General features: G+C 34.8%; 1 protein-coding gene across 5 annotated transcripts in view; it reads left to right on the top strand.

Annotated features, from left to right (window-relative positions):
- The window catches only part of POLK (DNA polymerase kappa), a 58,170-nt gene that overhangs the window by 19,293 nt on the left and 22,657 nt on the right, over positions 1-16,220 (top strand). For all 5 annotated transcript variants that reach the window (XM_023750641.1, XM_023750628.1, XM_006081318.3 and 2 more), the window contains 3 exons: positions 803-974; positions 5,066-5,185; positions 11,989-12,141. In XM_023750641.1, the coding sequence (XP_023606409.1) occupies positions 840-974; positions 5,066-5,185; positions 11,989-12,141 (408 nt within the window). In that variant the 5' untranslated portion in view covers positions 803-839. The remainder of the gene's footprint in view (positions 1-802; positions 975-5,065; positions 5,186-11,988; positions 12,142-16,220) is intronic.

Raw genomic sequence — 16,220 nt, 5'->3', positions numbered from 1 at the left:
AAAGACTTGGATTCAAATCACAGTTACTTTGCTTATTAGCAGAATTATAATAGGCAATTCCTTTAACCTTCCCGATATTCTGAATTCTTTTCTCTAACATGAGAATAACCAATTCTACTTTGCATGGTTATTATAAATAGTTTTTAAAGCTAATGTATGTGAAGGTAAATTATAAAAACTATATAAAAATATTAAAGAATTATTACTTGAAAAGATTTTTCTTAACCTTGGAAGTGATAAAACATTGTAAAATGTAATAATTTCCTGAAAGTGAATAGATTATTATTTTTTCACTGCCATAAGAATAAAGCTCTTCATACAGCACCTAAAAAGTGCTATTAATTAAACATGTTTAGTAGAGGAAGTGTTGTTATGTATTTATTTCCTATAGAGTGTATTAATATGGGAAAAACGTGTGTGAAACTCAGGCCTGGATTTCAACACAGATGTTGTCACTTATTAGCAAGTGTGTGTCAGTAGACATGTTCTAAGTCTCACGTTTCTTTCCTCTTTATATTGGGGGTAATAACCTCTCAGGGCTCCCGTGTGAGGTTCAAGTGTAAAGCACCGAGCATAGTGACTGGCACAGAGCTTGCAGGAAATGTTACTTCCTTGTTCCCCTCCAAGAGTACTATAATATTGGAATAGTAATTTTAAAAGCTGCATAATGATAATTTCTCAATAGCTAAACATTCTTACCATCACTTTTATTTGTTTGCTGATTCATATCGTTTACTTTAGTGTCTACCTCCCCCTCCCACATCATGCTTGAAAGCAGTTTTTATTTTGTATGCTTTCTCAGGTAATAAAAGAAGCCATTTTAACATTAAGTCTACACCATGGACAGCACAAAGGAGAAGAATGACAGTTACAAAGATGATCTCCTTCTTAGGATGGGACTTAACGATAATAAAGCTGGGATGGAAGGATTAGATAAAGAGAAAATAAACAAAATTATAATGGAAGCCACAAAGGTATGTTTCTTGTTTCTTTCAATGTCTTTAATATAGTAACTTTTATACTTTCCGTTTAAATGATAATCAGTAAATTTTAAACATCCTTTTTATTATAATTTTAATATATAACATTGTTAGGCTACGAATGGGCATGGAATAATCTTCTTTCTATTCAGTTGTTCTTGCCATCCCGTTTTCTACTTCACATATACATAATATGCATGTAAAAGCAAAATATCATGCATGTATTTTTTTGCCCTTTTTTTTAACCCCAGGAGGAGAATATTGTGATTGTTGTGTTTTTTATTTTGTTTCGGTTAATATAACTTGGAGGTCTTTCTGTGTAAGTAATTAAAGATATTCATTGGTCTTTATGCTACATGTGGATATAATATAATTTATTGAACCAGTCAGAAATATAAATTTAGTGGTGGACATATGTCATTTCTAGTCTTTTGTTTTTACCAGTACTGCAATGAATAACCTTGTATTTCATAACTTTACATATGTGCAAATGTAACTATAGGGGAGATTCCAAGAAGTGGAATTGTTCCAGCAAATGCAGATAGCACAAACGGATACAGCATGTGCAATTTTTATGAATTGCCCAGTAGCCCTCCATTGTGGTTGTATCAATTTACATTTCCACTATTAATATATGAGGGTATGTATTATCTTGCCACAATGTGTCCACACTGTGTGTTACTAAACTTTTGGATTTACCAGTCTATGGTAACATAGTATAGTATTTGTATTTCTCTTATGAAAAGTGAAATTGTGCATCTTTCATATGTCTAAAAGCTATTTGTATTTCTTTTTATATGAACTGCCTCTTAGCCTTTGCACAGATTTTGCTCATGGTAGTTTCTCCTGAGCAGAAGATTTATGTTTGCTTCTTTTTATATTGAATCAGTCAACTATATATGGCTTCTCCAAGACCATGAAAGAATTCTTTTTTTGTTGTTGTTAATGCTCACATGAGGATATTTTTCCATTGATTTTTAGAGAGAGTGGAAGGGAGAAGGAGAGACAGAAATATCAATGTGAGAGAGACACATCGATTGGTTGCCTCCTGCACCCTCCCTGAACAGGGCCCAGGAACCTGCAACTGAGGTACAAGCCCTTGACTAGAATCAAACCCAGGACAACACTCTACCCACTGAGCCAAACCGTATAAGGCTGAAAGAATTCTTTAATAGATTTTCTTCATACCACCTTTTTTGGTTTCATCTATATTCTAGAGGCCCAGTGCACGAAATTTGGGCACTGGGGCGGGGGAGGGTGGTCTCTCAGGCCAGCCTGTGCCCTTTAGCAGTCTGGGAGCCCTTGGGGGATGTCCGACTGCCGTGGAGGTAGGAGATGCTCCCGCCACTGCTACTGCGCTCACCAGCCGTGAGCCTGGCTCAGGGCTTCTGGCTGAGCAGCGCTCCCCCTATGGGAGCACACTGACCACCAGGGGGCAGTTCCTGCGTTGAATGTCTGTCCCCTGATGGTCAGTGTGCGTCATAGCAACCGGTCATTCCACTGTTTGGTCGATTTGCATATTAGTCTTTTATTATATAGGATTATGAATATCCATGCAGTAGGTATAAAAAGAGAATAGCCTCATTCTTAGGAAATGCATGCTGATATTCACAGCAATTTACTTCTAATGGTTTAGGAAGAAATAGGGAGAAAAGGTGTGTGTGCGCGCGCATGCACGCCACCAAATGTTGGGAAGAAACCAAATATTGCAGGAGATTAACAAATGCTGTATCTGGAAGAGGACATATAGTGATCATTGTACTATTTTTTTTTCAACTTTTAAAGGTTTATAGATTCCAAAATAAAAAGTTGAGGGAAAAATAATTTTAGTATATAAAATGTAGATACAATTTTGAAAGTTAAAAAGATTATGAGATGAAATAAGCAGATATAACATATGAACTCTGATTGGATCCTGCTTAAACAAATACATAGGTGAATTTGAAGATGGAATGGATACTAGATAATATTAAGGAATTATTGTTCACTTTATTAGTTATAAAAATGTTATGATTATGTGGGGAAATAGCCTTATTGTTTTTTCTTTTTTAAATATATTTTTATTGATTTCAGAGAGGAAGGAAGAGGGAGAGAGAGATAGAAACATCAGTGATGAAAGAGAATCATGGATTGGTTGCCTCCTGCATGCCCCCTACCGGGAATCAAGCCCACAACCCAGGCATGTGCCCTTGACCAGAATCGACCTGGGACCCTTCAGTCCACAGGCCGATGCTCTATCCACTGAGCCAAACCAGCTAGGGTAAAATAGCCTTATTTTTAAAGATGCATAATGTAATACTCTATGGACTAGCTAAATGTCATTATATCTGTAATTTAGTTTACAACAGGTCACTTAAAAAATCAATCAAGGTAATATGACAAAATGTTAACAGTTGTTAAATATCAATGATAATTTTGTACATCTGTTCATTGTACTAATCTCTCAATTTTTCTGTTTGAGACTTAGTAGAAATTTTCATCATACAATTTTTAAAAAAGCAATAAACCTGGTTTTCAGGTTGAGAGATAGAATATTACAGTTATCTTAGACGTCCCTATCAGATCTCTCTCTTCTCTGTGTCCCAGAACCACTTATTAAATAATCCATCCTTTTTCTACTGATCTGCCATCCTTTTTCCTGTCCCACTGGATTATATTAGTCATTGGGAAAATGCAAATTAAAGTTACAATAAAGATTTTTAAAAATTAAAAATGGGACTACCATTTGACCTGGTGATCCCACTTATAGGAATATATCCTAAGAAGCCTGAAACACCAATCAAAAAGGATATATGCATCCCTGTGTTCATAGCAGCATTATTTACAATAGCTAAGATCTGGAAACAGTCCAAGTACCCATCAGTAGATGAATGGATAAAAAAGCGGTGGTAGCTTTACACAATGGAATACTATGCAGCTGTATATATAAAAAAAGGATCTCTTACCTTTGAGACAACATAGAGGGACCTGGAAATAATTATACTAAGTAAAATAAGCCATTCAGAGAAAGACAAATATCACATGATTTCACTTATATGTGGAATCTAATGAACAAAATAAATTGACAAACAAAATATATCCATAGACATGGAAGCATACACCTGATGATTCTCAGAGGGAAGGGGAGGGCAGAGATTAACCAAAGAATTTATATGTATGTGTGGATAACCCATGGACACAGATAATAGTGCAGTGAAGGCCTGGGGAGGGCGTGGGATTGAGGAGGAGGGGTTAATTGGGGGGGGGGGAGGGACATATGTAATACTTCCAACAATAAAGATAAATTTTATTTAAAAATTCCAGAACAAACTAAAAAAAAAATTATGCCATTCACACTATTATAGCCTAGAATGGCTATAATAAATAAGGCAGACATGGATGTGGAGAAATTGGAACTCTCACACATTGCTGGTGGGATTGTAAAATGATTCAGCCACTTTGGAAAATAATCTGACAGTTCCTCAAAAGGTTTAGCGTGGAGTTACCATATGACACAGATTTCACTCCTAGGTACATATCTAAGGGAAATGAAAACATGTCTACCCACAAAACATGTACACATATATTCATTGCAACATTATTTATAATAACCAAAAAGTAAAAATAATCCAGATGTCTATCAGCCTGATGAATAGATAGCTATTATGTTCAGTGATAGGATGATAGGTAATTTTCTGAAAGTTATTTTCTTTAACGACTAACATTAAATTTTTAAAAATACTTTTAAAGTAAAAGTGAAGGAGGTAACTGATGATCCATCTGACTAAGGCTTGGATATGACCTAAGGATTCTGTCTAGGGACACATTGTTATTTTTTGAGTGCAGATACGTACTCATCTTGGTTTATACTGTGCTTAGTACTGCCTCACAACAATTCTATCATTTAGGTAAGTATAAATTCATTTTACAGATAAAGAAACTGAGACACAGAAAGATTAATTTTAGGTTCGCTTAGCTAGAAATAGTTGAGCTAAGTTTTGAATTTAATCATGCTGATGCTCTCTTACTCTTAGCCTCCAGGTTACACTACAGTGATGCTTTCCTTCAGACATTTGTCTTATGCTTTGCTTTGCTTTCCTACATAGGGGTCCAGATTTTATGGAAATGAGCTCAAGAAAGAAAAGCAAGTAAACCAACGAATTGAAAATATGATGCAACAAAAAGCTCAAATTACCGGTCAGCAGCTAAGGAAAGCACAATTACAGGTATTAATTTATTTGCTAAAGAAAGTGAAAGCTGGTAGAATAGGAATTGACTGTTTAAATGCATCATGCTCATGTCATAAGTAAAAACAAGGTAAAATGTAAATAAAATGTTTGTTATACTGTAAAACAAAAATTTAACAAATATGTATACTTTGTAAAAATTACTCTGCTTTACATAAAGATCCTACACTTAGACATTGTCACCTTCATCAAACAGACGAGTAAAAGGATCCTTAATTAGGTTAAATAACTTGCCTAGTTATTTGACAAGTAGTTAGCAAAGTTAGAGCTTATATTCTTTTTATTATATACATACTTGGCAGCTAAAAGGGCCACGGGATTAATGTGCCATATTTTCTACAATGCTGATTTTGGAGGACCATATTAACTAATTAAATTAAAAGGTAATTTAAAACATAATTGTATGATAGTAAAACAAAAAGTCACATAAAGAGTAGAATGTCTAATGTGCATGAATTTTTAAAATAAAACACAAGAATTCTAAAAATTTGGGGGCTTTTGGCTTCTTCAGGATCTTTGGGGAGTAAATACTTTGTTTCCTCTGGTATTAAAAGTTATTTCAGGAGAAAAGTTTGATAAGAACTACACTGCCAGGGACCATGTGGTAGATTGACAACTTAAAGCAGTCAAGGTTCTGCTAATAAAACTAAAGTTTAATTTTACAAATAGTTTTATTGTTGATCAAATCTGATTCAATTTAACAAAGCACTTTACAACATAATGATAAAATCATAATATTAATTTGATTCTTATGATAGAGTTGAGATCATAAATTTTATGTCTTTTTTACCAAACTATAATGTGTCATTTAAAAAAAAATATATGCTTTCCCAGAGCACAAGCTAATTTTTATCTTCTGTGTTAAGAGGTCTGCCTCCATGATAAAAGATGATTTGTCTACCAAATCATCATTTTTAGTGCTTCATAGCATGCCACTGTATGGAGGTACCATAATTTATTTACTTTAGCCCACCTTGGTTCCAGTTTTTTTGTTTGTTTTCTATACATCCTTGTGATAATCATTCTTTTTTTAAAAAATATATTTTATTGATTTTTTACAGAGAGGAAGGGAGAGGGATAGAGAGTTAGAAACATCGATGAGAGAGAAACATCGATCAGCTGCCTCCTGCACACCTCCTACTGGGGATGTGCCCGCAACCGAGGTACATGCCCTTGACCGGAATCGAACCTGGGACCTTTCAGTCTGCAGGCCGGCGCTCTATCCACTGACCCAAACCGGTTAGGGCTGTGATAATCATTCTTATTTACATGTCTTTTTGCAGGCTCCTATACCTCCCCTCTGACAGCTGTCAGTCTATTCCATGTATCCATGCCTCTGTTTCTATTTTGTTCTTCAGTTTATTTTGTTCACTAGATTCCACATATAAGTGAGATCATATGGTATTTGTCTTTCTCTGACTGGCTTATTTCACTTAGTATAATAATCTCCAGGTCCATCCATGCTGTGGCATAAGGTGATTGTCTTTTTACACATTAGTTAGCTACTAATATTTCCTTTTTGTGGCAGTTTCTCTTTTATTCTGTTAGGACATAGGCTAAGTAGCTGGCACAAGAGACCCAAACATATAATGGTCTAAATAAGATACGAATTTATTTCTCTCTCACATAATAGGTAAGTAATCCCAGCTGATCAGGTAGTTCTGATCACCATAGTAATTTTGAGAACCAGTTTCTGCATCATGTTCCATAATTTCAAAATGTTATCCTTACCAGGATTGACAAAACTGGATTAGCTCCCTAGTAAGGAAGAAAGAACAAAGGAAAAATTAAAGGCAAATAATTTGCTAATACACAAGTGAAAAAGAAGTTGCACACATTATTTCAGCTCACATTCTTTTATAAGAATTTAAGTTCCACGGTCACACCTAACTGCAAGAGAAGCTGTAAAATATACCTGGGTGGCCATGTGCAGCTAAAAATCTATTACTATAGAAGGGAGAGAGAATGGATTTGGGGGTTCAACTAGCATTCCAAAGCAATATCCTCTGTCTTCATTTCTAGAGGAGCAGGTATCTTTTTTCTCTTGATTTATAGATATTATCAGATATTAAGGATTTTTTAATCTGCCACTTGTTGTAAATATTTTCCCAGTTTGTTGTATTTTAATTTTACAGGGTTTTTCCCCCTATATAATTTTAAATGTTTATATAAACAAATCCAACAGTATTTTTAAAAATTTCCTTAACTTAGGTATTGTGCATGGAGGTTATTCCTCACAAATAAGCCTATATGTTCTTTTAGTATTTGTATAGATTTTTTTATACTCCAAAATTTAGTCTCTTTGGAATTTGTTTTGATGTAAGGTATGAAGTATTTTTTTTTCTTAAATAGTGAATATTATATTTTTCCTAAGTGGTATTATTTTCCCCAAATAATGATTCTCTTGTCCCAACATCACTATTGAGTCATGAGTCTTTTCTCTACTGAGTTGAAGAGGCATGTTTATATACTAAACTCTCATTGTACTTGGACTTGTTTCTGGACTCTCCCGATCAATAGAATCTTTTCCTTTATCAGTACCATGTAGTTTTAATTATTAAATTACAATAATATAATTTAATACCCTCCTTCACTACTCTTGTTTAAAAAATTATTATTTTTCTCATGCATTCTTTTAAATAAATTTAAGCATCATTTTATCAAGTTTTTTAAAAATTTTATTCTGTCCACATTAACATTGTTTTTAAATTCATATTAATCCTTATGCAATTTATTTTCTGGACCTTTTTTTGGTGAGTTTTATAGCCTGCGAATATCTTTAAGTTTTAAAGATATAATACAAATGAGTGGTGCAACATAATATTTTGCTGTTCATACTATTTTTAAAGCTCATATTTTAAAATATGCTAATAATTTCAAGGAATAGAGAATACCTGTATATGTTGTGCAACAGAATTTCAGATTTTGTTACAGTTTTAGTTGACTATTTCACAGGAGGCTCTCTGGCATCTTTTGCAAGGGGAATGGACAGGAAATGTGTTTTATGTTGATTGTTAAATTGTTTTGTTTGTTAAGCTTCCTTTAAAAGAAGTTGTATAAATGGGAGGGGATTGAGGAAGTCCTAAGGAGTCTAGAAGTTATGAGAGAACAGAAAAGTTTTCATAGGAAGTGTGTTTCTATTTTAGAGTCATAAAATTTCTGAATAGTAGATTTTATTATGTGTGATAAGATAGTATGAACTATTGCCAGTCAAGCTGAGGTAAGTAATCTCTGTAAGCATGAACTCCCATAATATTAATTCAGATCCTCTCTATGTATTCCCCACCCCATTCCATCCTCATTAGATTTCTTAAAGGCACATTTTTGTAGCTGCTAAAACATCCTGTTATAGCATGGGTTCATAAATTGAATAGACAGACATCATATTACAGTAAATGGCAACTACACAGCAAATCACTGCATTTTTACCATTTTAACACTTGATTTTATGAACTCAGATTTATTCAACAATTGTCAGAGCAATGCTCATTAAGAAAATGAAAAACAATATTTCTGAAATACTCTCCTAGATGTAATAGAAAAAGGATTTTAAAAACTTAGACATAATATGGATATCAAACATCCCGCTAGCTTTATTTCAGTGATGAAAACTTTTAAAAGTCTATTTTAGGGTAGCATAAAATAATGGAAAGAGCACAGACTTTTGAGTAACCTGATTTCCAGGTCTAATTCTAACATTTACCAGCTGTATGAAGGGCAAATTACTTAATTTTATTGAGTTTTAGTTTCCTTATCTATAAAATGGGAGTAATCATTAAGTCAGAATTATTTTGACCATTAAATGCATTTACAGTAAGAAGCACTTAAAATATACCCTTGTCATTTAATATACTCAGCAAATGTCACGTCTACTCTTAAAATTATAGGTAATATCATTAAGCCCTTACCACTTTACAATAAGGGAAGTGGGGAAGAGAGGATAGTTACACTGTCATGTAACTAATTAGTGGCAGAGCTGAGACCCAAACGAAAGCCATTCTTCTTAACCTCTGTGACACATACTGGATCACGAGTGTGGCAAAAGGGATACCGTACAGACATGTTAGAGATTCATATCAAAACTTGAAAGTCATTTGGAAGGAAAAATGGAAGAAAGAAAAACATGAGTGAGGATTTCATTAGAAGAAACTTGAAAAAAGCAGTGGTGGGCATTTGGTAGATGTTGATAGAAAAGAGTTCAGAGAAGGGTGACTAATGAGAGATAGTAAAGGAAAATGGAATGTCTGAGTCATCAGTGGGGAGGTTTCCTTTTGGCAACTATACACTTGCCATGAGCCCAGAAAAGTCAGTAGGTTGCTGAAGAAACCGCCCTATCTTTAATATATGAGTCCGAGGAGAATTTTTCCCATTTAATTTGCTTTCTATTATCTTTTTCCTTTCCAACAATTCTGGGTTAAGATATTTCAGATGCTGCTCTGTTATTCTCAGTTGACTCATATCTTAAGCATATTTTCTAGATTAATATAGAGTAGTTTTCAAATCTTTGTTTTTATTAGTTTCCATGACTTGCTTATTTCTTTTTTTTAATGTCAAGATGCTATTCTCCAGTGTAAAATTGGAACTGGAAGAATCGTTGTTTTAAGTCTGGATAATAAATCAGATTAATGTTGAAAAGTTTCATTTATTAGGCATGGTGTCTCACTGCATGAGATCAGCCTTCCCCTAAATTTTTCTACAAATACTACTTTCTCTTTTTTAACCAGAAATATATATATATATATATAAATTTTATTCCTTTTCCCCCCTCCCTTTCTTTCTTAAAGTTCTTTCTCCGTCTTATCTGAGATAAGGTTTCTTCTTAGGTACTAAACTCACAATTTAGTATCTAATATAATTAGTGCCGTAGTAAGAACAGGAAAACTAATAAGGAAACATTAAATTCTGCTGTGTGGAAGACAGAGATTCAGTTAAGTTTCAGAGAAATATCTGAACTGATACTTAAAGGCTTTGTGACAGGAAGGGCTTTCTCGGCATAGAAACAGCCTGAAGAAGGCAAAGAGCACCGCAGATTGTTCAGTGGATTGCAGCCTAAATAGGATCAGACCCTCTAGGACAGGGGTCCTCAAACCCGCGGGCCACATGCAAATACAAATATTGTATTTGTTCCCGTTTTGTTTTTTTACTTCAAAATAAGATATGTGCAGTGTGCATAGGAATTTGTTCATAGTTTTTTTTTAAACTATAGTCCGGCCCTCCAACGGTCTGAGGGACAGTGAACTGGCCCCCTGTTTAAAAAGTTTGAGGACCCCTGCTCTAGGAAGTCTTACTATGACTGCTAGAGACAAATGTGATTCAGTGTGATTGTTTCTAAAAGAGAAGTTGCAGTCCTAACCTGCAGCTAGTGTGCAGCTAGCTTCACTATAATGCTGAGAAGCAATGCTAGTAGCAAGGCTGAAGGCCAATGAGGGGAAAAGCTAAATTATACCCTTGTAACTCTCCACCTTTGAGGAAACCTGCCATGGGGATTTCCACGTGATGGAAATGGCTTTTATTCCGGAGATCACCCCATTTACATATTTATGGCTGTTTTCCCTCAATTTAAAAAAAATTTTTTTTTATTGATTTCAGAGAGGGAGAGATAGAAACATCATTGATGAGAGAAAAATCATTGATTGGCTGCCTCCTGCACCCCCCACACTCGGGATTGAGCCTGCAACTCTGGCATGTGCCCTGACCTGGAATGGAACCCTGACCTCCTAGTTCATAGGTTGACACTCAACTACAGAGCCACACTGGCCGGGCTCCCCTCAATTTTTTATTGTTTTGTTATACAGCTAGACATTGATCCTTGTAGTAATCGGTTGCATTTATTGAATTTGTACCATTTGCCAGCCACTCTTCCATGTTCTTTATGTATTCCATCTCACTCAATAGCTTTCTAATCTCTTTTCTCATAATTTTACTGGTTTTATTGACTTCTTCGTGCGTGTCGAAGATCAGAAAGGTCACACAGCCACCCCCAGCTGGTGGGAGACTGAGAAAGTGCATATTTAGCTTTTTCAGCCTCTATGGTAGAGGTCGCATAAAAGGAACACTTGGGAATGGGTATGTCTGCTACATAAACCCTTTTCTTACTGCCCTACTTTGCTTATTTCTACCCCTTTTCATTTCTTTTCATTGACCCAACTCTTTCTCTCTAAAGAAACAAAAAGATTCTTTAAAGATTAAGATTCTTTACTGTTATATTTGACATATATACTGAAATTTTATGAAAGAATAATTACACCTTAAATTTTTAATTTGATTTGTATCAAATTTTAGCCTTATAAAAGCAGTTCTACAGAGGGAATGTTTACATATGCTTTAGTATAATCTTTTGTTGCTCATTTCCTTTGTTGCTATTTTAAGATATGAATATTATGAATCAGATAGGAGTAGTTGTTTATCTTACCTAAAGTGAAGCTTTTAGTTACATAAGTTGTTCTCCAAATTTATAAAGCAGCAGAGTCATTTGATATAAGCAGTTGGAATAGTTTATTCTTCAATAAATACTTATTAAGTACCTCTTATACTTATGGGTATTGGGACATGTAAGAGTTGATAGGGAATGATATTTGAGAACAGACTGCCTATATTTGTGAAAATTAAAGTAATTATAAGTCTTAATAAACAATATAGATAGGTAGGTGGGTGGGCAGATGGATAGATAGATGAATAGAGACAGAAGATACTTAGTAAAATATTAATGTTATGATTAGTAGTGTTATAATATTGTTATAATATTATGTTGTCAAAAATATGTTAACTTTTTAAAAATTAAGGTTGACAGATTTGCAATGGAATTGGAACAGAGCCGGGATCTGAACAATACCATAGTGCACATTGACATGGATGCTTTCTATGCAGCTGTAGAAATGAGGGACAATCCAGAATTGAAAGATAAACCCATTGCTGTAGGATCATCAAGTATGTTGGTAAGTAGGTAAAGACAAAATGGAAACTTCATAATATATTCAAGTAAGCCTTACTGGTTTATGCAGGGGAAAGACTTTATTGAATTCTACCAGCTTAACTGCGTATTTTTCTGATTGCTTTATGTGTTCAGTTACTAAATCCTTTCAACATCCCTTGAGGTACAAATTATTGTTTCCATTTGACAGATAAGAAAACAAACTTAGAGAGATGTTTAATAACTTCCCTAAAGTTCCAAACCTGGTAAATGGTAGAGTGGCATTGTACTTTCTGTTGCAAATTATATTTTTCTTAAGTAACTGTTCTAGCTTAGAAGAAAAAGGAAAAATGTTATTCTAAAGCAGGGCTTTGCAAGCAATGGCCTGCGCACCAAATCCAGCCTACTGCCTCTTTTGTAAATAAAATTTTACTGGAACACAGTCACACCCATTCATTTATTATTGTTGTTACACTAAAAGAACATAGTTGAGTACTTGCAACAGAGATCATATGAACTGTAAAGCCTAAGTAATTACTATCTAGAAAAGGTTTGCCAACCCATTCTAGAGTAACATATTTCATTAATGTAGTACTGTAATTAAGTCGCTTTTCCCATGATTTGGAATCTTTGCTTTTCTGATTACTATGTTGCTCTTCCTTATTTCCACCCTAACCATAGAAGTTAAAGACCAGAATAACTATATGTAGCTTAAAATGTGTTGGGAATTAATAGTAACTGGAATGGTTGGGTTTTTGTATTAAAAAAAACCCACACATATGTGTGTGGGGGTCAATCGGGGGAAAAGGAGACATATGTAAAACTTCAGACAATTAAAAAAACACACATATGTTTTCCAATGGTTAGAGCATCAGCAAGCACACCGAAGGGTTGCAGGTCCTTGGCCCCCAGATTGGGGTGCATGCGGGAGGCAACCAATTGATGTATCTCTCTCACATCGATGTTTCTCTCTCTCTTTCTCTCTCTCTCTCCCCTCCTTTTTCTCCCTCCCTCCCCCCTTCCTTCCACTCTCTCTAAAAATTAATGGAGCCTGGCTGGAGTGACTCAGTGGTTGAGCATTGACCTATGAACCAGGAGGTCACGGTTTGATTCTTAGTCAGGGCACATGCCCGGGTTGCAGGCTTGGTCCCAGGTGGGGGGCATGCAGAAGATCAATGATTCTCTCTCATCATTGCTGTTTCTAACTCTCTCTCCCTCTCCCTTTCTCTCTGAAATCAATAAATATATATTTTAAAAAATTAATAGAAAAACTATCCTCCTGTGAAGATTAACAAAAAATAAAATAAAATAATATATATATAAATATATATATATATATATATGAGAAACACTTTCTAATGCCTTAGATAGCTATAAACCTAATTCCTACTACGTTATTATTTTATTACAAAACTATAATCTGTTCATTATCTCTGGTCCCATGAGTATGCAGGCAACTAACAGTCCTGGTCCAAAAACTGTTTATTGAAAGGATACTCACCTTTCCCATAAATCAACTAATACTTGAAAAAATATATTTAATTTCATTAATATTATATAATACTATATACTTATGTATATTAAATTATGTATGTATGCATATATGTGTATATATACACCCATGCAAACATACACACATACCATAGTCATGTTAAAGATAACCCCACTGCCCTAACCGGCTTGGCTCAGTGGATAGAGCATCAGCCTGCGGACTCAAGGGTCCCAGGTTCGATTCCAGTCAAGGGCATGTACCTTGGTTGCGGGCACATCCCCAGTAGGGATTGTGCAGGAGGCAGCTGATCGATGTTTCTCTCTCATTGGTGTTTCTAACTCTATCCCTCTCCCTTCCTCTCTGTAAAAAATCAATAAAATATATTAAAAAAAAAAAAGATAACCCCACTGTTAAATTCACAAAATATTTACTTTCCTATAATTTTTATCCTCCTAAAAATTGCTTGTTTTCAAATTCAAAATGATTATCTGTTACATTTAAACAAAGATTACTCCCCGTGTATGTTGACCTAATAGATTTCTCTTCTAATGAAATTTGAAGCATAATTGTTTTTGTCCTGATAAACTCTTAAAAAATATCTATACAGTCATGGTGGTGATGATACACTTTTTATTATTATAATCTGTTACAGTTGGAATTCTTTTTTTAACAAATTGTAGGATTTTTAAAATGTTTAAGTTAGTACTCGTAGTTAGAACTTAGACCCTGTAGCGGTTATTTATTGCTGCATAGTGAACCCTTTCAGTACTTAGTGGGCAACCATTTATTGGCTCATGTTTCTGTAATTTGAGCAGATATGATAGGGATGGCTAATCTCTACTCTACCTGGGGTTGGCTAGAGCTCTGTAGCTGGGGCTGGAAAATCCAGAATGGCTTCACTAACATGCCTGGCACGTCAACTGACTGAGGTGGTGGGAATGGCTTCCAGCCATCCAGCTTTCCCCTCTCTTGGTGCATTTTATTTATTTATTTTACCCCTCACCCAAGGATATGTCTTTTTTATTGATTTTTAGAGAGAAGGGGAAAGAGAGAGAGAGAGAGAGAGAGAGAGAGAGAGAGAGAGAGAGATACAGGGATAGAACCTGCAGCCTAGGTATGTGCCCCAACCCGGGATCAGACCTGCAACCTTTTGGTGTATTGAATGGCGTTCCAATCAACTGAGCCACCAGGCCAGGGCCCATGGTGCATTATTATTTAATATTCTAACCATGTAGGTTGCAGATCCCACAAATGCAAAGGCTGCTGACTTCATAATGCCTAGGCTTCATGACTCATAATTTCACTCCCTCACATTCTTTGAGTCAAAGCATGTCAAAATGCAAGTCACTTGGTATGAGGAACTAGAACCCACCTTTGATAGGAGGAACTGTAAAATTTTGTAGCTATGATTTATAATCTACCACAAACCTAAAAGTTAAAGGAAGTCATATCTAAAATTTGGTTTCTGCTCTACCTTAGGTCTAGTGTTTATATTGATCCCTTTAGACTTATTTATATTTAAAACATTGGTTTGTCTTTTTAGTGCCATCTGCATTTTCTGTTCCAGAACACTGACCAAGGATTAGCGTAGTTTTGAGTACTATCAAGATTTTTTAAATGCCATTTAAAAAGTAATTAATGGGAAGTTGATGTTATTATTGTGAAATAATGATTCCATTTGATAGATTCTGTTTTGCGTTCTTTGACTTTTCACTTAATGTTCCAAAAAAAGATTTAATTTGTGATAAATTTGTATGTAGTGCTATGATTTACCATATTATCAGAGACTGTTGTCAGATATCATCTGTAAGATTTAGTAATGTTCTTTTTACTTTCAGTTTTTATTTCCATCTCCTAGTCAAAATTTTTTCACCAAAAAAGATATTTAAGCCTTAAGAAATAAAATTAACTTTTAAAGTTCTTTTAAGCTTTTATCACTTCATTTTGGAGACTTAATTTGACTAACCATATATTAGACCTTTTGATTTTTGTTCTAGATGAAAAATTTCCAAAATCCCAAATAGATCAAATTCCAAATCTGTACTATTGTGCCATACTATTACTTTCTATATTATTACTTTCATGTAACATCTATACTATTTGTACTATAATATTACTTTACATTTATACTTTACTATTATTACTGGCTAGGCTAGGGTGAGGGGCCGTGGGTGGTTGGCTGGCCGGCCCGGCCTCCTGGTCGAACTGCCGGTTGAACTCCCCATCAAACTCCTGGTCGAGGGGACAAATTGCATATTAGCCTTTTATTATATAGGCTCACCCACTATCATCCAGACTTTGATATATAGTACCATATTATGGGTATGCCTTAAAACCAATGAAGTTTAGTTACTGGAAATGTACGGGAACCTTTTTATTATCACAGTCTTGCTTATTACCTGGTGTCATATTATAAATATGGAGACAGCAGTGGGAGAAGGTCATGATGTCATCATGCTATGATAAAATAAAATAAAAGCTTGATTTGAGACAATGACCTAAAAAAGACATGTCCTTGAGCCCTGGCCTAGTGGCTCAGTTGGTTGGAGCATCATCCTGTACACTAAAAGATTGCAGGTTCACTTTCTAGTCAGGGCACATACCTAGGTTTC

This window comes from Myotis lucifugus, unplaced genomic scaffold (assembly GCF_000147115.1).
Source record: "Myotis lucifugus unplaced genomic scaffold, Myoluc2.0 scaffold_0, whole genome shotgun sequence".
Classification (NCBI taxonomy): domain Eukaryota; kingdom Metazoa; phylum Chordata; class Mammalia; order Chiroptera; family Vespertilionidae; genus Myotis; species Myotis lucifugus.
The sequence above is the reverse complement of the archived record's forward strand: the minus strand, read 5'-3'. Positions and strand labels throughout refer to the sequence as shown.